The 23,735-nt window shown below is 48.2% G+C and overlaps 1 protein-coding gene across 2 annotated transcripts; it reads right to left on the bottom strand.

The window, feature by feature from the left end:
• Window positions 1-118: 118 nt before the first annotated feature.
• Window positions 119-23,493, bottom strand: Mmp28 (matrix metallopeptidase 28). 2 transcript variants are annotated; one of them, XM_076870138.1, is made up of 8 exons: window positions 23,200-23,493; window positions 11,781-11,860; window positions 11,437-11,624; window positions 6,354-6,578; window positions 4,166-4,411; window positions 2,676-2,825; window positions 2,198-2,365; window positions 119-1,306 (listed from the first exon to the last, which is right to left on the bottom strand). In XM_076870138.1, exons 1-8 carry the CDS (start codon window positions 23,308-23,310, stop codon window positions 912-914), a joined length of 1,563 nt encoding a protein of 520 aa, XP_076726253.1. In that variant the 5' UTR covers window positions 23,311-23,493; the 3' UTR covers window positions 119-911. The 2 variants fall into 2 exon arrangements, with proteins under 2 accessions (XP_076726253.1, XP_076726254.1); XM_076870139.1 differs by lacking the exon at window positions 2,676-2,825.
• Between the last annotated feature and the right edge of the window lie 242 nt (window positions 23,494-23,735).

Here is a 23,735-nt window from a genome sequence, read left to right as displayed (position 1 = left end):
ACCAGCAGAAGTGCAGCAACCCCATCCCTCACTGTAAGCCCTCTGACTTCTCCCTGCTGCAAGGGTTCTCTGTCTCAGGGGTGTTTGTGTGTGTGTGTGTGGGGGGGATGAGTACATTTTGCTTTTTGAGGAGAGGCAGAAGCCCCCATTCACATGTAGCTGGCTGGCCCAGGCTTGGATAGAAGAGCATTATACTACAAGTTCGATATACACGGTAGAGACTGCTATAGTCCATCTTTCTTGCACATCTGCTGTCACTGGAAAGGATGGAAGAACTGGTTCAAGGAAGGCTGCTTCCCACCTGCAGGCCCACCAGCTGGGGATGACACTGTTTATTCCTGCCCCAGACAAAAGCCTTGGAAACCCATAACAAGTCTCCCTCTTGTTCTGCATCCTGAATCCCCAATGGGCCCCTGAGGTTAGAGACCCTGTGCCTTTACCCCATTGGGGCTTACTGGGGTGAGGTCTGATTAAATAAGACACACTACCAAGAACTGAGCCCGGAGACCCTAAGAAGAAGGGGTCTAGCTTGCAAAATAGTCTCCTGCCTCCGGAGTTTTGCATCCCTCCTGGTCAGATTCCAGTGCTGCTGTCTCCTCGCAGACAGAACACAACCATTAGCAGAAGAATCAAAATATCTGAGGCTTGGGAATGAAAGAGGTCCTCGGTGGAAAGAATTGTGGGATCTGGGATCTTTTTTTCCTTCCCCTTGGCTTGATTGCACCCCCACCTCCATATAGTGGGAACAGCAGTGTTCTCCAAGGAACAAAAGCACACAAACTTCCTGGTGAAGATTTTGCGGCTCAGTCTTCTGCAGGGAGGCGGGGACTTCCAGGTCAGGTTCTGCCCCTGCATCTGGGATGTGAATGGACCCTCAAGGCACCGAGGGTTCATTAGGTGATGGGTTGCCTTCAGAACAGGGTGCCTCCCGAGTTGGCATGCCAGCAGCCCATCCAGGACAACTCAGTGGCCCAGCGGCCTGAAGCAGTCACTCGCAGTTTGGTTTGGTCCAGGCGCCAGTAGCGATCATCTCTGAAGAAGATGATAGAGCCATCTTTCCTTGGCAAGGCACCGCTGACCTCCTCAGGGACACCCTTCCAGTCCTGCAGACTCCGGGGGTAGTAGGGTTCCACTTGCAGTCCCCCTTGGGCCAGCACATAGTAGCGGGCACCCTTGAAGAGGATGATGCGGTGCAGAGGAGGGAAGAAGAGGGCTGCATCCGGATGGCGGGGCAGCCCCCCTGCCCGGCACAGCTGTGAAAAACCCCACACTGACTTGGAGCCCTGGAACCTCCAGCATCGACTCCCTGTAGGGCATTGAGAAAGACAGGGTGAGCTGGAGCCCATTGGTCCCACCCATTGGTCTTCACTCCTTTGCTGTCTCCCTTCTTCCACTCAAGTTGAAGCCCAAGGTTGTTGGTTAATGGGGGCTACCAAAATGGATCATACTACAAGTTAGTTATATACTGTAGGGGAGGGACTGCTATAGTTTAGGCTTCCAGCAGGTGTCAGCAGAGAGCCAACAGCCCAGAATGAACCTATCAATTTGCGCTTGCAGGGAGAGCAGGGTAGGACCTGGAGAGGGGGCACAGTCCCTTCCCTGGGGGGAGGAATGGAACACAGGGAAGTCTTGGAACTTTCTTCACGTCTACTAATTTTAAAAGGCAAGGTTTTTTTGTTGTTGTTGTTCATGGCCACATTCCTGACACTTCCAGTGGTTTGGCACATAGAAGGGCCTCCACATTGGTTTAATGAATGAAGGAATGAATGAATACTATCTACTAAAGAATTATGACATATATAGCAATATACTGCACACTCTTGGCCATTATTTTTATCCTCCTTCCCCCCCAAAATATATTATTTTCCCTATTGAAGGAATGCAAGCTCTAAAAATTAAGTGACAACCCCAACCTCACACAGGATTCCTTAGAAGACACCATTCTTTCTGGAATGGCAGAGCTCAATAGCAGTCCTCTGCTTCCCTTTAGACTCTTCTCTGAAATGCTCCCCAGGACAACTTTGACACCTGCTGCTCTCCACTCCATCACTGAAAGGAATTTCCTGGTAGTATGTTCCTGGGGTCACTGGTTCATTGTGGGGTAGACTTTACCAGAGACTCATTGGATGAGTCTCCTCCCCTCTCTTGACCTCCTCTCTCTAAGCCTCAATTTTCTCAGTTGCCTCAAGGTTGATACCTTTGAAGAAGTAGAAGTCTCCATCTTCCAATGACACTGCAGCAGCCTCAATGTTGGGAGGCAGCCCGGCCCACCTGTCCTGTAGTGGGTGGGGCTCTGAGACATTGCCATCAGGTGTCACCTCCCAGAAGTAGCTCCCTTTAAAGATGTACACTTGTTGGTCCCCATCTGCTTGGAAAAAAGAGAACCTTGAGGAATGACCATTGACCTCTGCCATGTTTCAGGGAAGGTATTATGAAGAACCCAGCTTCCCAAATCAACATGCAGAGGGTGTGATGTGCGAAAGGGACAGTTGGAGGAGATGTAGACAGGAGGAAGCAGTACTTGGCTTTCTGTGAGCTTGCTACTGTGCAGAATGCTTGTAGCTTGGGATTTATGGCTTCGTAATCCATCCCTGCACCTTGTACTCCAGTTCTGGGGACCCTTGGAGATATGAAGAAGGAAAGAAGGAAGCCAGGCACGAGTGGGACCATCTTACCTGCAGTGATAGCATCGAAGGAAGAGTGGCAGTATTTAGGACCCTGGGTTTCAGGGTGCCTGCCTTGGGAGTTATGGGGATCCCAGGCCTCAAAGTCAGTGAACAACTTTCCTGGGAGCTGGATGGCCCTTGAGCCCCCTAAGGGCTTCCCTTTAGGGGTAAAGAGAGAAGAGGGAAAGAACAGACTGGTGGGGGTATGTTGAGTACTCAACCCTTCCCTTTGATTCCTTTCATGATTGTCTCACATGAGGGGCAAGGAGGAGGGTGGGAGTGGAGATAAGAGTTGCCCTGGTTGTTGGTGTTAGCCATAATAACACTAACCCAGGAGTCTTGTCTCTTACCCAACAGCCTGAGATACAATTGGAGCAGGAAACAAAGCTAGGGTTTGGAACTAAGAAGGGCAGGGAATCATCTTCTCCAAATTTTGGGCAACACAGGTGGCATGATGGCATGGTTCAGGACCCCAGGGCTGTGATAACTTACAACAATGGCAATAATTACCTCACTAGCCTTCACTTATCAGAGGAGTGAGGCAGAAATTTGGCATCAGCTCCTGAATCCTGGTCTTCAATTTCCTAGCTTTGCCACCTTGGGCAAGTTATTTGTCCTCTCTGAAGCCCATTATCCTTATCTGTGGTCCAAAAGACATTTAATTGGTGGGCATGTTTTGAGTGTAAGTGCCTGGCCTGTGGTAAACACTAATGAAATAGCAGCCATCTTTGTTACATTTTGTAGATTTTCCAGGCTACAAAGCATGCTCAGACCCACAGTAGCACAACATCCAGGTAGGACCTCTATTAAGCAGGACCTCTATTATTCTCCTTTTTTACAAAAGGGAAAAGTGAGGGCTCTTAGAGGGGAAATATTTTTGCCTAAGAGCAACTGCTAATCAGGAATGGCAAGTGACTTGAACCCAGGGCTCCCGGCTGTGCCCTTGGCACTATGAAGCAGGTCCCAAGACAGTAGCTGATTGATCTGGCCTGGTCTGCTCTAGGGGAAGGATCTTGTCTGAGTCCATACCAGGTCGAGGCTGATACTGGGAGTACCTGGGCATCAGCAACGTGCCGAGGGGGCATTGAGCCAATGGGATTGTGGGGAGGGATGAGGGCTTTGGGTTCCGGGATGGGAGAGAGGTGAACTGAATCGGATTTGAGTAATGGACTAGGATGTGATGGGAGAGGAGCTGCCAAAGCTGGAGTTTGGGCAGGAATTCAGAAATTGGAATGCAAGGAAGGCAGCAGGGGAGAATCCACCCAGGAATTGATTGGGAACTTATGCAGGGGTGGGAGCAGAAGACTGAGGATTTTCCGGTTTGAGGGGAGCCTGGGGCTTCCGGGTTGGGAGGTCAGGTGAGGGGAAACCAGATTCCTGCGCTTAGGGTGGAGGACCCTGTTTGAAGAGCCAGGGTCTAAGGACTGGCGGCTTGCGAGGGGAGGGGGCGGGAACGGAGACTCGTCAGGGTGGCCCAGAAGCACGGCTGGGAGGCTCACCATACAGGGTCTGCACCGCCAGCACGTCGTCCCAGCTGAGCAGCGCGTCGCGGCCCAGCCTCTTGTAGTAGGGAGCCATGAGCGCGCGCGGCGCCGGCGAGTGAGTGAGGCCGAGCGTGTGGCCGATCTCGTGCGCCAACACCACGAAAAGGTTGCGCCCGCGGCGGCGGCTCAGAGACCAGCGCTCATCCAGGTCGAAGTGCGCTTCACCGCGTCGGGGCAGGAAGGCGTGCGCCAGGGCGCCCCCTGCAGGCGGCGCAGAGGGTCAGGGGGAGCAGCGGCCCGCGACTTTCTACCCCACCAATCCGCCCCAAACGCAAATGCCCCTGTGTGTTGTGGCTGTTTTCTGCTGCATAATTTCCCTCCTGGTTAAGTCTTAAGGAGCTGGAGTGTGGAGTGGTGAACAGATGACTAAACTATGGGGTGTGAACTTCTAAGAGGCCCCATGATGTAGACTCAGCTTGGGGTTAAACTGCATAGGTTCCAATCCTAGTTTTACCACTGTGTGACCTTGGACAGGCAACTTTAACCTCCCCCTGTCCTGGTCTGAAAATGGAAATGGTGACAATAAGCTTCTTCCTCAAAGCGTGGTGAAAAAATATGTGCAAGTTAGAACAGTCCCTAAAACATACATGCTATATGAGAATTATTTCAAAAAGAATCTAGGAGTAAGGATTGGTGGTTACCCTGAGAAGGGAACATATGCTAGGTCCTTCCATTCTGTTTCTTGTTTGGGATACTGGGTGTATGAAAGTTCATCAATCTGTAAACTTATGATATAGAGGACTTGTATGTGTATGTATATTTTCTAAGTTTAGGTATTCTTGCTTTCTTGCCCTCCCAGGGTTCTTTAGGTAGCCTCTCTCTCTCTATTTGTCATAGGAGTGAGCAGAGGGAGTTGGGTTGGATCAGAGATTTTAGTGGAGCCCATACACAGCCTAGATCCAGGGCCCCACCCCTCACAATTCACTTTCTGCAGAAGCAGTTTATGACACAGGGGTCAGAACATTGCTCTTTGATAATGTTGGCCTAGAAGCTTGTTGAAAGTCCTTTGGCTTTGCCTTCTTGGAGCTCAGGCCAGGTGAGATTGACAAATATGGGAGGCTGGCAATAAAAGGAGGGCCTTGTGGGGGTGGAGAGTCAGCCAAGGTAGGGGCAATCTGAATATGCCTAGAGCCATTTCTTGTAGGCTACATGCCATGCAGCTCTCACTGGGCGATGGAGAGACAGGTCTCAGAAAGAAGAAAACCAAACTCAAAAAGACAACTGTCCCAAGACAGAGAGCTGCTTGGGGAGTCCAATGTCCCCATGCTCCAGCACAGAACCATCTTAGGTACTGGAACTCTGCCTGGGTATGAAAGTAAACATGTCATATAGATATCACAAATGACATGCATTACATGTAAGCATGTGTGCATGCTATATGTAGATTCTGGAAAAGCCTGGATTTCTTCCGGTACTAACTGGCCTCCCAGCAGCAGGACCTAGCAGTGCTCCTTGATACAGGTAGGCTTGAGGGAGAGCAGAAAACTGCAAGAGAGGTGGGAGCCCAAATTCCCAGGCCTGACAGGGCTTAAGTCCCCACCCCAAAGGGATCTGATCATACTTCCTTTCCATACTAGGAAAGAGGTGACCCACAAATAGTCCATATTCGGGTTCTGACAGCCAGTGTTGGCAGAATGGAAGGAGTACCTTTTACACTGCAGCCAGAAGCCATTGGGGTGGGGACAGAGGAAACCAGCTGTGGCTGCAGGATAGCACTTCTGTAGCTATCAGGGAATAGAATGTCACTTGTGTTATTGCAGCCACTGTGGCAGTGAGTTGGGGGGCAGAGGGTAGGAGCAGGGTAAAGTGGTGACCTCTGGTTGTTTTTTAAGGGTCTGATCTAGAGAACAAGAGAAGGCCAGTCCTGATGGATGATGGGACCTCAGAAGATTCTCCTAGAATAAATAATACTCTTTAGAATTTGCAGAGCATTTTCTAAGCAGAACCTTATCTGACTTCCCTACAGACATGTGAGGTGTACTAGGGCAGGAACCACTGTTTCCATTTTTTAGATGTGGAATCTGAGGGCACTTTGGTGTAGGGTGTGGCTTGGCCATGGCCAGAGGAGAAGGGATGTCACCCACAGACTGCTTCTTGGTTGGGTTCCCCTCCTGCCATATGGAGAGAGGTTTTGTGTCAGCACCTGGGCCGTCAAAAGCGTTGTTCAGCCCATCGTTGTGGTCCCCTTGGAAGAAGGTGAGGCGGATGTCAGCAGGGCCGGTAGCCGGGGCCTCCCAGAACTCCAGAGCTGAGACGTTGCTCCACAACTGGAAGGCGGCACGCACAGCCCCCCGAACTACTGGCTCCGGCAAGCTCCCAGGCCAGTTCACTAGGCGGTAAGAGAGGTGCTGCTTGTACCATTTGTTGCCTGTCAGTCAGAAAGGACATGTCAGTCACACCTGCTGCTGGGTCTGAGCGAGGGTCTGTCCCCATGGACTCAGTATAATGGGGGGAGGGCAGGCCCTGCCCAGGGAGCCTCTGATCTGATGTCCCCATCAGATCACTTATACCCCCCATTTGACTGCAAAACACTGCCTCTGCTGAGAGGACTGCTCAGACTGACGAGACTTGCCCTGGAGAGTCCCCAGTCTAGTGGGGGAGGTCCCAGTATGATGGAGGAGATGTAGCCTCTACCTAGGAAAAGCCTAGAAGTCTGTCTGAACCCCTGGCCTGTGGTCTTATTCTTTTCCACAGCCTGGGCTGAATCTGAAGAAGCTCTGTGTCTCTTGCTAGCAACAAATCTCAGCCTCTGCCTCCAGTGTCAGGACAGAGAAGCCCAAAGGTCACAGCTGTGACTGCCCCATCCGCTCTCTTCACCCCTCACAGCCTCCTGCCACCTCCCATAGGCTCCACCCTGCTCTTTCAGGGCCCGGGGCCTGGAGCTGGCCAGCAACCATTAAGACCCATTTATTTGAGGTCCTTCCCTGACCCCTTGCCCTCCTCCTCACTTCCGCAGGGACTCTGGAGAGCTCTGAGGTGAAAACAAATAAGAATGAAGGGTGTGTTTTGTCACAGACCCAGGGAAAGTTTTCCATATCTGCTTAGTTAAGAGCTTCTCTCCCTTTGCCCCAAACCTCAGTTCCTCCACAAGGGCTAAGACTCTGGCCTCTGCCCCAGGTCAGCTGGGTCTCTCTGCAGTTCACTGGGCACCCAGGAACAGGGTGACTAGAAGGACCAGCTCCTGAGTTTCTCATGGGCAGTTTCTGAACCCTGCAAACTCAGGTGCTAAGACTGCAACCCCATAAGGAAGACTTGTAGCTTGAAGGCAGGACTTCTGGGCCCAGAGTGGGGTAACTGAGACTGGGGAGAAAGGGTCTGCTGAAAGTCACAGAATGAGTGAGTAGCTGAGCTGGGCCCAGACCCCTAATCTAGTGCTCCTTCCAATTATACCACACGGAGAAGCAAGGCCATTTGCTAAGACTCCAGCCTTGTAAATCTGCCTGAACATCAGTCCTTCAGGTCAAAGCAGCAGCCCTGCATGGGCTGAAATTCTCCAGATGGAAGGAGAGAGGCTGGGTTCCCTTGCCCTCCCTACCCACGGGAGGAGGGGAGGGGCATGTCCCTTCTCCCACCCCTGAGCTGAGCTCCATTCAAGGCAATGCTGCCTCCCTGGACTTGTTTGGTCTGGCATCCATCCAATCTCTGCCTCCCAGCCAGTGAGCAACCCTCAGAGAAGGAAGAGGGAATGATTCTAAGGAAGGGACCGAGACAGGGAAGGGGGGGTGGCGCTGGGGTCCAGAGGCACCACCAAGAGTTCATTATGTACCAGGAACACTCTGTTAGACTGTAAGTCTTCCCTGAACACAGACCATCCAGAGCTGGGCTCCTTCACATCCTGCTGGGGGTGACTGACTCCCAGACTCCCGCCATGAACCTTCAATCCTTTAGCAATATGTGAGGTGGCTTCTCCTGCTTTTGTTTTGTTTTTGTTTGTTTGTGTTGATGATTGAGCCCAGGGGCACTTTACCACTGAGCTATATCCCAGCCCTTTTTATTTTTTACTTTGAGACAGAGTCTTGCTAAGTTGCTGAGTCTAGCCTCAAACTTGTCATCCTCCTGCCTCAGACTCCTGAGTTGCTGGGATTATAGGCAGGAAACTGGCTTTTCCTGTCTGTTTGCAATTAGAGAGAGGCCCCCTCTCTATGGGTAAGAAAGAGCAGGGGTAGTAATTCTCTGACTTTAGGTAGCCAATGAAGATGACAGATCTCAGGATAAAACTCTGCAAAAATATGTATATGTTTGTGTTTGTTGGGGGACAGAGGTACAGAGGATGAACACAACCAGGGATTCCAAGAAAATGACTGCTTCCTTGGAAGTGGAGACAAGCTATGGATGGGTGGCTGGTGAGCCCTCCAGGAAGAAAGAAACTGGTCCAAGGCAGTGGACTGAACCCTCTGCCCTATCCTTTTCAAGGTCAATTCTCATGGAGAAGGCTGGTCACTTCAGGCCCCATCCTATGTTCTTGGTTGGACAGAGCTGGTTTTCACGATGACCCCCGGGGTTTTGTAGTAGTACCTGGCATTGTACCCCCCAAGAGTACAATGAGAGTCCCATAGGGGGCCTGGCCTGGGGTTGTGGCTCAGTGGTACAGCACTTGCCTAGCATGTGTGAGGAACTGGGTTCAATCCTCAGCACCACATTAAAAAAAATAAATAAATAAATTAAAGATATTGTGTCCATCTACAACTAAAAAAAAAAAAAGTCCCAAAGGGAAGAGGAAAGGGGTTGGGGGAGAGCTAGCCACTGTCTGAGAAGGAACTTGGAGTCCTAGAACATGCAATGGGAGCCTAATAATTCCACTTGTGAACTTACATAAATTGTGGAATTTCTCCATGCCTCAGTTTCTCTTTCTACAAAGTGGGGTCTATAAGACTTAACCCATGTAAGATACGAGGCTTAAATAGGAAAGCAACGTGGAGCTGACTGGCAGGTGGTAGGTGCTCAGTAAATACCTGTGCCTTTTCCTGCCTTTACCACCCCAGATATACCTCACAGACCTCCTGCCCTCACTAGCTCTGTAAAGGAACAGGCGGATTAAAAGTTACACCTGCCGGCACAGAAAGGAGCAGGACTGGAGTTGTGGCTCAGTGGTAGAATGCTTACCTTGCATGTGTGAAGCCCTGGGTTTGATCCCCAGCACCATGTAAAAATAAATAAATTAAATAAAGGTATTGTGTCCATCTACAACTAAAAAAAAATTTTTTTAAATGCAGGATATGGGGGATGGGGAGGGCTGGGATTGTGGCTCAGCGGCAGAGCGCTCGCCTAGCACGTGCAAGGCCCTGGGTTCGATCCTCAGCACCACATAAAAATAAATAAATAAAATAAAGATATTGTGTCCAACTAAAAAATAAATACTAAAAAATGCAGGATATCCAGTTAAGTTTGAATTTCAAAATATAAATAAAATTTAAATAAAATAATTTGTATTCACCTGAAATTCAGATTTAGCTGGACATTCTGTATTTTAACTAACCAAGTGCTACTATCTTCTGTCCAAAATGGATGCTCCAAATTGACTAGTGACAAAGGCACTCCATTAGATCCTTCCTTGGGGCAGGAGAAGGAAAGTTACAGCCAGATGGAAGCATCCGCAGAGCTCAGGCCCCCAGTGCAGCTGCTGAGACTGCTTCTGGGGCTACCCCACTTTCCACTATGCTCTTGGTAATCAGGGACTGGTTCTTCTTTGGAGGCTGAGACTTTCATCGCAGAATAGGGAGAAGGAGGGACAGAACCCTGGTCACAAGACATGAACCCAGGGCTGCGGTTCCTGGGATGGGTTCTGTCTGTTCTATTGGCCTCCTGAGCTCAGGCCTCTCCTTTCCCACTTCACTCTTCCCCTCTGCTGCTCAGAAACACGGTGGGATGAAGAACATGTTGATTCAAGGACATTTTGACCCCAGGGGTCCAGACCTCATCGCTTTACCAGGAATGAGGCCATTCTGCACAGGGCACCCCAAGTGGCCTGCCATGTGAATGCGGCAGAATGTGAAAACAGCTGGGAACAGCCGCCCTCCAACTGTCCACAATTTCCTTATGGATTAGCTGAACAATGAAAGCACACTCCATGCCTTCAATCCCATTCGTAGGAATATTATCAGTAAAAGTAGTTCACACAACTCCAAGTGGCAATGGCCCCAAATTGCTCACAGTAAAATTAACTCTACATGGAGACCTGATGGGAAAACCTCATCTTGTTCCCAATCATGAAAAAGCAAAAAATGATCAGAGAAAAATTGACTTAGTAAAAGCCATCATGATAGTAAAAAGACACATAGCTTGTTGTTTGTGAAAAACTGGCTTGGGATATAGCTCAGTGGTAGAGCTTGAGGTCCTGGGTTTGATCCCCAGTATTACAAAATCCAAACAAAAAGGAGGAGGAGAAGGAGGAGGAGAGTAAGAACAGACAAAGCTACAAAATCGATGGAGGGAGAATAAGAAAGTATGTTGTATAAACTGTGCTGTGAGAGCTGGGGATATAGCTCAGTTGGTTGAGTGTTTGCCTTGCATGCACAAGGCCCTGGGTTCAATCCCCAGCACTACAATAAATAAGCAAATAAATAAATGTGCTGTGAGAAAAGCTCAGAACAGCAGATCCTCAGAGACAAAGTAGATTAGTGGTTCCCACGGGGACTGGGGAAGGAGACAATGGGGAGTAACCACTAATGGGCACAGAGTTTCTATTTGGGGTAATGAAAATGTTATGAAATTAGGAATTCAATTGTGGTAGTGGTTGCACAATTCTGCAAATATATTAAAAATCACCGAATGGAACCCATTAAATGGGTAAATTGCATACTACATGAATTCCATCTCAATAAAGCTGTTAAGATGTGTTCTGTCTGAACACAACAAAGATGGATCACATCTTTGTTAAATAATTGTTATGAAAAAGAATTGATTCTGATGAATTTAATATAAATGAAAAATGTTGGCCGTAGTTTAACTGCTCTGCATAGAAAATTGATCAAAGAATTCAGTGGACTTGATGGGGTTTGATCTGGGAAATACTTGTGCAATGAAAATTCATCAATGTAGGTATAATTCTGGTTTAAATGTCCTTATTCATAATTATGGTCCTTGTGTCAAAACATCCTATCTGCCCACCCCTCCCTGCCCTAGAGAGGACAGGTTACTAACAAAGCCCAGTCCCAGGCTAGTTTTTCCATCCATGGGCTTCAGAACATTGGGTGGTCCCAGCCCAGCTGGATTTCAACAGTGCTCACCTTGCTTTGCAAAGCGTTTTTTGCGCCTCATTTTGGCCCGGCGTCCTGCAAACAACGCACTCATCCTCTCTGTCCAGGTTGCATGACTGTCAGTATCTGTGACCCCACAGCGGGGACGTGTCATCTGCCGAAGGGTGGCATGGTCGAGCATGCCACTGATGGGAAGTTGGGAAACCCACTGGAACTCTCTGCCAGGAGGAATTGAGATAAAGGACTACAAGGGGAGTGTGGGTAGGGGTGAGGACTGCTTTCCTGGGGTATGGATTGCCCACCCTCCAGGAGGAGGGAGAAGACAGGCGCTCTGCACCCTGCATGCCCAAGTCCTTCCCATCCCTGCTTCCTACCTGATGGCATTGCTGAATTGGGTGGAAGTGGGAGCTCTGGAGACATGTTCATTGAGGTACCCATACTTCTCCAGGAATGCCTGTGGGAGAGAGGAACATCACAGTTTCCTAGCATTCTTTCCCTTCGCTTTGTTTTTAAAGGTCCACAGCACATACAGACTGGCCCAATGTTTCCTCCTGTCTCAAAAGCATCTGTAAATTATAGCAAAAAGAATTCTGGGCTTAAAAATCATAAGGACCCAGACTCAATTTCAGGTTAACTTTGGCTTCCTCATCATCTTATGACATTGTTAGAAATCTAGTGGGCATGCTGGACCCTTATGAGCTCTGGAGTGAGGCTGGTCTGGTCTTGAATCCCAGCGAGCAAGTTACCAAGCCACAGGTTTTTCAACTGTAAAGCAAACTTAATAATAGTATTTGCTTTCTAGGGTTTTTGTGTGAGGACTAATCACAATAGTGCTTATAGAGGACTTACCACGGTGTCTGTGTGCAGAATAGCTATACATGTGGTATATAGACAGACACCATTAATATGCATCAAATTTGCTCTGAATCAGTCAGCTTGTTTAGAAAATGCTCAGCTATTGATCAGGATTTGATCAGATACTGGCTGTGTCATGTCTGGGTTGGGAATTCTCTCTCTCATTCTGGATTCTTGCTAAACAATTATCCTCCCCGACTAAATGCAGGCATAATTAAGGCCCTGTGAGCATCAATGTGCTTACCTTCAACCTTATGATGGATATAAAATCTTGACTTCCTAGAGATGCATATTTGAACTAGAAACCTGCAATGTCTTCCTTCATTCATGAGGGTTTGTTAATTCATGCCATGTACTAGGGGCCCTGCTGGGAATAATGGCAAATAAGATATCTCTAAAGGAGCTTCGACACTACTGGATAGAGACAGACAATAAAAACACCAGTACCAAGTAAATAAAGGAGATAAATTGGTGCTATGAAGAAAAACACTCTGAGTGATATAAATGAGAATAACCTAGACTTCCATCAGGGGGTCACAAAGGGCCCCCTGAAGAGTGAATATTTGATCCAGTTTCCTAAGAATGAGACCCAGGTGGCCACCCATTGAGGTGGGAAAGGGCGGCACAGGCAGACAAAACAGCAAATCCAAAAGCCCTGAGGTAGGATGACATCTGTCTAAGGAATCGCAGAAAACAGGGTAAGTGTGAAGAAGCAGGGCGTGAGATGAAGTCAGAGAGGCCGGGCTGTTGGCCAGGATAAAGAGTGCGGGTTTTATTTGAGTCTTGCTGAGGGATTAATTGTAGGCAATGCATAAAGAGAGAAATCTGGATGACTTCTGAATTTTTAACTTGGAAGGTGGTGCCATTTGCTGCCTGTGGATGCCTAAGGGAAGAAGAGATGTGGGACCATGAATGTGATCGTGTCAGAACGGTGACCCTAGAGCTCCAAGAAGCTGCCGAGTCTTTCAGCGTGTAGATGATATGAAGCCCACACCTGGATGAGAGCCTCAGAGGAACTTAGGCCATCAGAGACCACCCCACAGTATGAGTCCCTTTTCCTCCCCCTGTCCTCACATACCTGGAAGCTGCTCTCCCAGAGACAAAGCTCTTGGAGGCCAGAGGAGAGGGCTTGCGACTCATTATCCTACCCTTTGGGAGCTGAAACACCTCCCCTTCTCACTGATAAAGCCCCATAGATGTCACCTTGGGTAAAAACATAATCACCTCATCTGCTTAATTCTTATTCAGACACACACGATCTCTTGTTACCTGTAAAGAGATCATTTTCTGTCTTGTTCTCTGACCCTCACCTTATTTCTTAACTCAAAATAATTCCAATCCTAGCTGTTGCCTCAAGGAAAGGACACGGCTGGGAATGAGACTAGACTCTAAGCCAGGATTGGCAAGACCCTAGGTATTTGCCCAGCTTCCTTTTTATGGATTTCAATTACATCTGTCTTCAGCCAACCCTGCTGAAGGCCACTTTCCTAAGGAACCCCTTTCTTAGGCAATAGAACACTTCTCATGTCAGTTTCATTGTTTTTCTGTTTTTAGCACTATTGCTTTCTTCTTTCTCTTTATAAACGTATACTATTTTTGAATTCTCAATGGATCCAAGGGATTCTAGTGGCTTGAGCAGGAGAATGATTTATTGCTCAAAATAATCTGGCAGCATAGAATAGCCCCGGAGCTTGCGACTGAGACTCTCTTCCCTATCCTGACTCTGCTAGGTGGCTGGGAGTGAATGACTCAATTTCTCTGAACCTTTCTTCACTCACAAAGTGAGAACCTCACAAGATTCACAGAAAGACTGAACAAAGCAATGCATACTTAGCATAGTGCCTGCTACCTAGTAAATGCTCAACAAATAGTCATCCAGTTGATTCGACTCAGAGGGAAAATAAACAAGAGACTTTGAAACACCACCCATCTGCAACGTGGAAACTGCTTGGAACAAGGAAGCTACACCTCTGGTCTCAGTCCAGGGGCTTCTACCTGCCACTTGCCTTACTCCTCCAGGGGCCTGTTCTCTTCTTGGTCCCTTTCCTGTCTTCTTGTGAAGACAGAGGACTTTCTAAAGAAAGCCAGGGAATTAATGTCTCCTTAGAAGCAGTGTTACTGGGCGAGTGACTTGGGAGAGACAGAGTCACAGGTCAACCTGGCTGGCACGCCCTTATTCCTCTCCGCACAAACACGCCCAGTCCTTATCAGGGAGTTGGCTCCCATTCTGGAACTAGGAAGCCTTGGACAGAGCGGGGGAGGGAGGGAAATGGTCTGGCGGCTCCCATTTCCTGGCGGGCTGCCGTGCCGGTACTCTGGCAGGCAAGGTGGGGTGGAGGCTTTTTCCAGGGGCCCCATCAGAGGGGGAGTTCTGGGCTCTGGGACCCTGCCATTGCAAGGCAGAGCTGAACTCCCAATGAACAGAATCAGCATGTGCCCAGGACACCAGCCAAGCAGAGGCACCCAGAGAATCTGATATTTTATATTTCCATAAAAGCACTGAAGTATTATAATAGAGATTATCAGGATTTATGGACTCTTCAATTTAGTTTATACTGAGTGCACATATATTTAAAAATTTCTAAATAACATTACAGGAAGGGGCTCCTTATCACTGTCACTGCTGAGAGGCTAAAGCTCTGTTGGGGGTGGGAGGCAGATCTATCCTGGGAGGAGGGGGCAGGGTTAGGCTCCCTCTGCTCCTGGAGCTGTCCCCAAACCTCTTCTATTACATTTTCCGTGCCTCAGTTTCCCCTGAAAAGGTGGGAGAAACACCCAACTCTGCATGGGAGAAAGAGCAAGGGGTGTGGGGCCAGGATGCAGGGTGGCAGTGTGGTCAGGGTCCCAGGAAAAGACTAAGAACCGACCGGGAGGCAGAGCTTCTGTTTGTGGGAATCGTTTCTTCTTGTCCGGTGTGTTTTAGGAACTGGAGACCCATCAAAGGTCATCCCCACCCCTCTTCATTGAGGTAGTTCCCAGGCCACTTGTTCCTACCTGGAAGGACTTGATTATCTCCTGGGGAGGCCAAGGTTTGAGCAGAATGGAGAGGAAGCTGGAGGGCTGTGCCCCTGAGGTGACTTGCCCCGCCCTAAGCCCATGCCAACGCCCTTCCCACTTGCTTAAGGATGGGGCCACTTTCCTGGGGAGTTGCCTCTGAGTGTCCCTGGGAGTGGCTCTGGTGTCTGGATAAAATGAAAATGGTTCCCTTGAAACCAGCCAGGCAGGTGGGACGTCGGTGACTCTGAGAGGTCTAGTCCTTCATGCGCCCAGACTTGTCCTGGGTGAGTGCGTAGAGCCCAGTCCATTCAGTGTCTGAGGGGAGGGGAAACTCTGGTTGGTTTTGAACAGGGAGACCAACTATGAATCCTAGGCCTCAGTCAAGAACTCTGAGTCACGGGGCTGGCAGGGCCAGAGCACTGGACCCAGAGGCTTGAGTTTTATCCACTTACCCCTGCACCTCAGGTTTGTCTTCTATGAAATGGGGGTGGGGGTGGGAGTACACGTGCACACTGTTCCTTTTTATATATATATAATATATGTATATATTCCTGCCCTCATATACATATTCCTGCTCTATTATTGTAGCCTTGCTTCTGAAACTGACTAGCTATGTGAAGGATGACAGTTACTTAATGTCTTACAAGAGCATCATGAAAATTCAAGAAGATGCTTGGGAAAAGCTGCATGACAGTTGTCCTATTAAAAATATTATTTATACCTCTGTGGCCACAAAACTTTATTGCTGGAAGGGACCTTCAGTAGATGAGTCTATGACTCATTCCTAGACACTTCCTGTGCATTAAAGAGTTTCAGCAACAGAAATGAAATCAAGATTGTGTGTGTGTGTGTGTGTGTGTGTGTGCATGTGTATGTGTGTGTGTGTATGTCTGTGTGGTACTGGGAATTGAACGCAGGGGTGTTCTACCACTGAGCTACATCTCCAACCCTTTTTATTTTATTTTGAGGTAGGGTCTTGCTAAGTTGCCCAGTTTGGCCTCCAACTTCAATCTTCCTGCCTCAGCCCCCCAAGTAGGATTTATAGGTATTCACTCCTGAGCTGGCCGAAACCAAGAATTTAAAAATTGCAAAATGGGGCTAGGGATGTGACTCAAGCCGTAGTGTGCTTGCCTGGCATGCGTGTGGCCTGGGGTTTGATCCTTAGCACCACATACAAACAAAGATGTTGTGTCCGCTGAAAACTGAAAAATAAATATTGACATTCTCTCTCTCTCTCTCTCTCTCTCTCTCTCTCTCTCTCTCTTAAAAAAAAATTAGCTACTTTAAAAAAAATAAAAATAAAAATTGCAAAATGGCAAACTCATGAAGAAACCACGTTGCTTCACCCTCAATACAGTCCATTTCAGATTGTATTTCCTGATGATTTTTTGTTTGTTTGTTTGTTTCTCCATAGTGACTCTGTAGGTTTTGCATATGCTTCAGGTACATGTGTAGTATTATTAGCCAAGTCAAGATGCAAGGGATGATAGCCACATTCTGCCCCAACATGTTCTGTACATGAAAACATTTTCTGGTAATCAGGAGCACAATAGACTTTTGACAACTACAAAGATTTTCAAGGGATTATGCCCTCTTTGAGCCTCACAATCACCTTGCAAGAACATAGCCAGGGCAGGTGTTGTTATTCCCATTATACAAAGATGAGAAAATTAAATCTTGGGAATTCTGTGCCTTGTTAGAATGTCCTAGTGAGTGACAGAACCAATACTTGAATTCAGATCCTCTGACATCCAGCCCAGAGGTTTTATTTTGTTTCAAGCAAGTGACTCCAAGGCTTGACACCAAAGGAGAGGGCAGGCTCTAAACCAAGAGGAAGGTAAAAAGCTGGGATGTTTCTATCTGCAGGTCTCCTGCCTTCTCCTAGGGAGGTCCAGGGGCAGAGCAGAGGGAAGAGGCTGCTCAGGCAGAAGACTCTGAGCCTTTCAAACAGAGGTTGGGCCCCATCTCCTGCCAACACCCCAAGCAGGTCCTACAAGCCTCAGGTGCTCAACAGGACTGAAGAGTGGTCCCCACAAAGGCCAGCATGTGCTTCAGGAGGCTGCCTTCACTCCCGCCCCTGGGAGATGGGAAAGGCCCTCTGCAGTGGGATCTGTTCAGCTCCTCTGCTCTATTTTGGGAAAAGCCTTACCCTCCCCATTTTCCTCTCTTCCTCCCTTCCTTCTTCCTGGCTTCCCCGCCCCTCCCCCTTTCTTTTCTTTCTTTTGTTGGAGATCTTACCACCCGGGGCCTCGTATACTTAGGCAAGCACTCTACCACTGAGCTAAGTCCCGCCCAAGGCTCCCTTTCTTTTCTCCTACTTTTCCTGTTCTAGTCTCATATTTACAAACTTCTGTCTGGGCGTAACCTAGATACCTCTTACAGTAGTCTGTTCGGTTTTTTTTCTTTTCTGTCCCTAAGGTAGTTGGAAAAACACTACTCGCCTCTATCTACATCCCATTTATATTCCTTATATTATGAAAAAGCCATACTATACGGACTCCAGGACCTCACTAGGCTTGTATAGCTGAATTTGGGGCACCAAAAATGCCCTCACCCATGTCAAGTTTAGGGAGGAGTTGTTCAACTGACTCTCCCTGCCTGATTCCATGACCCACTCTTGTTAGACTTCTTCACTTTCAAACTGACTTAACAAATGCTTTTCTACCAACTTGTGGTCCTCTGAGACCCATCGGAATCTCTTCTTCACCTCTATTCACCCTGTACCCATGAGTCATTATGCTGAGCTCTTGGGAATGGCTTCCACGCCCAGGCTTCTAGGTTTCTGATTCATAAAAGTTAAATGAATGGCTCTGGGGTATGAGAAACAGACATTGCATCTGGGGATGAATACTCTACTGTAGCTTGAACATCTCCCTAGAGAAACAAATGATCCAGCCCATTGTAGTACTGGAACACTGGGAGCAGCTGAGTGGGAGGCAGGTCTTGGAACTACTGTCTGGTTGTTCTAAAGATGGTCCAAGTAAATGGTAGACCGATCCTTTGGGGCAGTCTGTCACTAAACTGCAGGACAGGGCCTGGCTGGGAATGAGAGGGGGCCAGAGCAATGACACTGTTCATTAACTTTCAATCTTGCAACTCAGCAGTGGAGGCTCTTCCTACTTTCTAGTACCGTGAGAAGCTCTCGCTTTCCTTAAGTGGGCGACAATGAACTTGTTCATAACACAGCTTTGTAAGTGCTGAGCCTCCTCCCAGGCAAAGCCCTCTGCGGAAAATCCTCAACTTTATGACTTGGTGTGCACACACACAGGGGACACATAGAGCCACACACCCACACAAGATGCAGGGACACATCCAGTGACATGGGAACATAGACACATTCAGACAGTTGTGACCACATAGTAGGTGATGTGTACACACACACACACACAAGTGCGCACACACATACTCGCTTGCGCGCACACACACAGAGGCAGAAGCAGAGGCAAAGGCAGATAAATATAGCAAAGCCAAACAACAGCACTAGAGCTAGAGAGAATCTTAGAAGTCATTTAAGAAGTTCGCAGGGTGTGGTGGCGCACACCTCTAATATCAGCAATTTGGGAGGCTGAGGCAGGAGGTTCCAAGTTCGGGCCAGAGTAGGCAACTTAGTGAGACCCTGGCTTAAAATGAAAGATAAAAAGAATTGGGGATATAGCTTAGTGGTAAAGTGACCTTGGGCTTAATCTCTAGTACTAAAAAAAAAACAAAAAATACCCCCCAAATACCTTTATTTTCCAGAGGAGGAGCTGCAGTGACATCCAGAGAGGTAAAGGAACTAGCCTATGATCACACAGCTTATTTTTTTTAATTATTTCTCTCTTTCTATGCCCTTTGGGTTCAATCTGCGCATGTATGATTTCTCTCTCTCTCTCTCTCTCTCTCTCTCTCTCTCTCTCTCTCTGTCTCTTTTAGCTTCTTTAAAGTAGAAGCTTAGATCATTGATCTCAAACCTTTCTGCTTTTCCACTAGAGGCATTTCAATCTCTGCAGTCACTCTAATCACTGATTTAGCTATATCCCAAAATGTTGATGTGGAGTATGTTCTATTGTTACTTCACTTCAAATATTTTCTAATTTCCCTGTGGTTTCACTAATCAGTGGGCTACATCCTAATATCTTATTTAGAGACAGGGTCTCACCCAGTTGCTTAGGTCCTCACTAAGATGCTGAGGCTGGCTTTGAACTCGTGATCCTCCTGCCTCAGCCTCCTGAGCCACTGGGATTACAGGCATGTGCAACTAAGCCCAGTTTATTCTGGCATTCTTTTTTTATGTGTGTGGTGCTGGGGTTTGAACCCAGGGCCTTGTGCATGTGAGGCAAGCACTCTACCAACTGAGCTATATCCCCAGCCCTTATTCTGCCATTCTTAAGTATAATTTTCTATCAAGATCAATTAGATCAAGGTGCCTGACCGTGTTGCTCAAGTTTTCTCCATCTTTACCAATTTTTTAAATCTCATTATTCTACTCTTGATTGGGAGAGGGTGTCAAAAATTTCCAATTAACCAGTCACAAAAAAAGATCATGTTTTAGATAATTTATATGCAATATCTAGGATATGCAAATATACAGAGGCAAAAATTAGTTTGCTGCAGATCTTGTCAAGGCTTGGTTTTAAGTACATCCTTAACCTAATTTAGTCCCCTTGGAGTTAATATTGTACCAATATTAGAATACTTCACACTTGTCACTCAACACATCCCATCTCCTACTTCACACCTGACACTTTCGATTCACAAATGTATTGATCCACAACAGTAGAGTTCCATTTTCCGCCCCCCCCATCCCTGTGCTATTATTATAACTTTGGCCTGTGTTATAACATCCAATTTACGATCCTATTATTTTGTTTTGAACGGTTGCCTTTTAAGGAAATTACGACATGGGCAAAAGTACTTGACGTCTAGCCATTTCTGAGCTTTGTTTAAGTAGGGCTTACTCTATATCATGCTCTTCACCCCTAAGGCATGGCACCACCAGAGTTTTAAGTGGACGCCTGGGGTGTTAAAGATTTTTCCATTTTTGGCTGACCAAACTCCAAGATTTTCCCGAAATGCTCGACTCCTAGGGCCTTTTTTCTGTTGTCAGTCACATAACTGTTGTTCTCTGGTAAGCCTCCCACCGTCTCCAACTACATATGCCACCACCACCGTCCTCAGAAGAGCACTTGGAGTGAGCCTCCACCCAGAGGTGTGGGAGTCCCTTCAGTGCCTCCAGGAGGCACGGCTCCACAGATTCTAGCTACATCTGACCTATGTCACCTCAGCTCAACCAGGACTCTGTGCTCTACTTGGGGTCGAGCTGCCCCCCACCCCCCTTGCAGTCAGGGAATTGTCCCGGGAGTCAAGAGCTGTGGTGACCTGAGAGTTTCCCTTCCGTGTGATAACTGTAGTTCCCTAAATGACCATAATGATCTCTCTCACACGCTAGCGCTCTTCTCACCCTGTGACTTTCGACACTTTTCCCACCAGGTGTGAGGTCTCTGTTGAACCCGGGTAGGGCTTGAGACCCCTGTAGCCAATGAAGCGCCACAGAAGTGATGCTTTGCATGGTGGCACAAGCCTGTAATCTCAGTTTAGGTATTCTGGAGGCTGAGGCAGGAGGACACCAAGTTCTAGGCCAGCCTGGGCAATTCAGTGAGACCCTGTCTCAAAATAAAATTTAAAAAGGCCTGAGGATGTAGTTTAGAGATAGAGAGCCTAGTACCATCGAAGAAAAAAAAAGTGATGCTATGTGATTTCCCAGTCTACTCTATAAGAAGGATGCAATCTAAAGCTACCTATCTGCCCCGACCACCACCACCCTGAACACTCATTCTCAGGACCCAGTCACCATATTGTTAGGAAGCCCAAACTAGCCTACAGGGACAGACCGTGTGGATAGGTCCACATGGAGAAGACCTGAGGCTCAGCTGACATCCAGCATCAGCTGCCAGATATGTGAGCAAACAGCCCTTAGATGATACCAGCACCAGATACCGCAGAGCAAAGACAAGCTGCCCCAAATTGCCCTATTTGTAATTTTGACCCACAGTGTCTGTGAACTTAATCAAGGATTGTTTTACTTCACTAAGTTTTTGGGGTAATTTGTAATGTAGCCATAGTAACTGTAACACCATCTCTTAGGAATTGTAGTCCTGTGCTGCCCATTTTCCAATGCTGAAAATAGTTGCCTTACATATTTTGTTCACTATGATTGTTAGGGAGAGCTAGTCTCCAAGCCAGGACTTTAATCTGAAATTCTGTTTTCTAAAATAATGAGAAGGATAATTATAACATCCACAATAACATTGACAGCAACTTCCTTTTAGAGATTGCTTTGTGTGTGCTAGGTACTATGCTGAACATTTAAATATACGAGCTCAATGAAACCACACAACGATCCTGTGAAATAGGCATTATAACCCCCTGGTTTGCATGCAGGTCTGGAAGCCCATGCAATTAAACACGCACACACAATTTCATATATATACATACATATACATATATATATGTATACATACACATAAGTATGTATATGCATAGGCATACAGAGACACACATGCATCCATTACACTTTTTCAGAGTTTTTTATGCTTTAAAAATATTTCTATGCTCACAGTTAAAAATTCCTTTCCCCCAGTTTATACTAAATAGATCGAAAGGGACTCAATCTGCTAGATATTAAATTCCCCAAGCATACCCCAAGATGAAATCCTCCATCTGTGGTCACCACAGTCATGGGCAGCAGAGATATTGTCTGTTCCTCTGCCAAGGTTTGCATGGGACCCAATTTGGGGATGGGTGGGGTGGGACTCTTAACAAGACTTGGCTTGGTAGACAGAATCCTTCTCCTGGGGCCTCAAGGACTCTGCACTTGATGTTGTAAGAGTCTAAATTCAGAGAAGCAAAGTGATTTCTTGAATATGCAAAAGTGGAAGCACAGAACAAGAAACCAGCACTTGGAAGGGTAAGGGCTGAGGGAGTTAAAGGGACAATCTTCCGGAGCAGTGACTAGAGCCGGCTGTTGGAAGGAGGAGTCATAGAGGGCCCTCCTCATTCTGCAGGTTTCCCAAATTCAGTTTGCCCCTCATAAACAAGGGGAGTATTGTGGATAGTGAGAACCTCTAAACAGGCAGTTTTAGGGCAGAATGAAATGTTTATGGGAGAAAGAGTCTCAGGACACAGGGAAAACTTATTTTCACTTCTTAAAAGAGTGGAGACATGGGTCCTATTCTTGAGAAGAAGGACACAGAGATGCATCTTTGGGGAAAGCAAGAAATGACACTGGTTGTGTAATTACAATTACTTTTTATCTAGAAAACAGACACCTAAATCTATCCGCAGCCCTACTTCACAAAAATTTCCCTTGTGTAAACGACAGAAAGCAGCTGAGTCCACTGTAGTTAAGTGAAATGGGAAACCTTTGAGATTCACCTTGGCCTTCCTGTCCCCTCTCTCACGTTCAGTCCTGAAACATTGTTTAATGCTCCCTATAAGCACTTCTCCAGAGTACCCTACTCTTAGCCATAAGAAACTAGTTCTGCGCAGTTTAAATGGCTTGCCCTAGCTGGGCAGGGCAGCCCAGTACGGGAAGCCGGCTATGCTCGGGAGTTTCAGCCAGCAGTAACCTCTCCTTGGCACCCCATCTGGGCTTCCCCCCAGACCACCACCGTTGTGTGAATGAACGTCACCTCTGCCCAGACTAGGCAGTGAGGGTGGGAATTCCCTCTCAGCTCTTGCTTCCCTGTCCCTTCGCTGTCCCTACTCTCATCCCCGCCCGTCAGTGCGGATCCGCGCGTGCCTGTGTGGTCCCAACCCTGGCATGGGGAAGAATTGTGCCCCGGCTCTTTGTGTGCAAGTGTGCAGGGGGCGGAGGACAGCGAGAACGCAATGCAGATGGTCTGCTCAGATGGGACCGCGGGGTGGCCTGTCTGCAAACTTCGCCCGGCACACACGGCTTACCTCTGCCTCTTTGCGTAGCTCCTGGCCTGCGCGGTCCGCGGGCTCGGCGTCCAGTCCACCCCACAGCAGCAGCGGCAGGGCGCGCAGTAGGAGGCCGACCCGAGCTACCATTTCGTCGGCGCTCCAGCTCCCCCCGGTGAGGAGAGCTGCCGAGCGCCCGGCACTCGCCGGCAGTCAGCTGTGCGCTGGTCCCCGAGATGCGCCACCTCTGCGCCGCCCTCGCGGACCGGGGCGATCCCAGGGGCTTGCAGTGCGCGCTGGGCAGTTCCTTGCTGCGCTCGTCTGGGGCCGGCCGGAGGTAGTCCAACTCCAGTAGTGCCTGCCCACGGGTCCGCCGGCCGGAGGACCGCGGGAGGGAGGGAGGGAGGGAGGGAAGAGGGGCGGGAGCCCGGCACTCCCGCCCCACCCACCCTTCGCCGCTGGAACGCGCCGAGGTCCTGGAGCCTCTTCCGCTGGCTGCACTGCCTCGCCCTGCGTCTGCCACCGCCCAGCTCACCCCTTCTCTCCCTGCCACCTTCAGTCGATCCAGATCTCTG

The sequence above is a fragment of the Callospermophilus lateralis genome, chromosome 11 (assembly GCF_048772815.1).
Source record: "Callospermophilus lateralis isolate mCalLat2 chromosome 11, mCalLat2.hap1, whole genome shotgun sequence".
NCBI classification, from domain to species: domain Eukaryota; kingdom Metazoa; phylum Chordata; class Mammalia; order Rodentia; family Sciuridae; genus Callospermophilus; species Callospermophilus lateralis.
This window is presented reverse-complemented; position numbering and strand designations above follow the sequence as displayed.

Bases quoted from the DNA above. Each gene is read 5' to 3' on its own strand.
- Mmp28 (XM_076870138.1), bottom strand. From the start codon at position 23,310: ATGGTAGCTCGGGTCGGCCTCCTACTGCGCGCCCTGCCGCTGCTGCTG. The intron at 6,579-11,436 runs GTGAGCACTGTT...TCTGACTGACAG, and splicing joins AAAACGCTTTGCAAAGCAAG to GCAACAAATGGTACAAGCAG. The intron at 2,826-4,165 runs GTGAGCCTCCCA...TTACCCCTAAAG, and splicing joins GGCGGTGCAGACCCTGTATG to GGAAGCCCTTAGGGGGCTCA.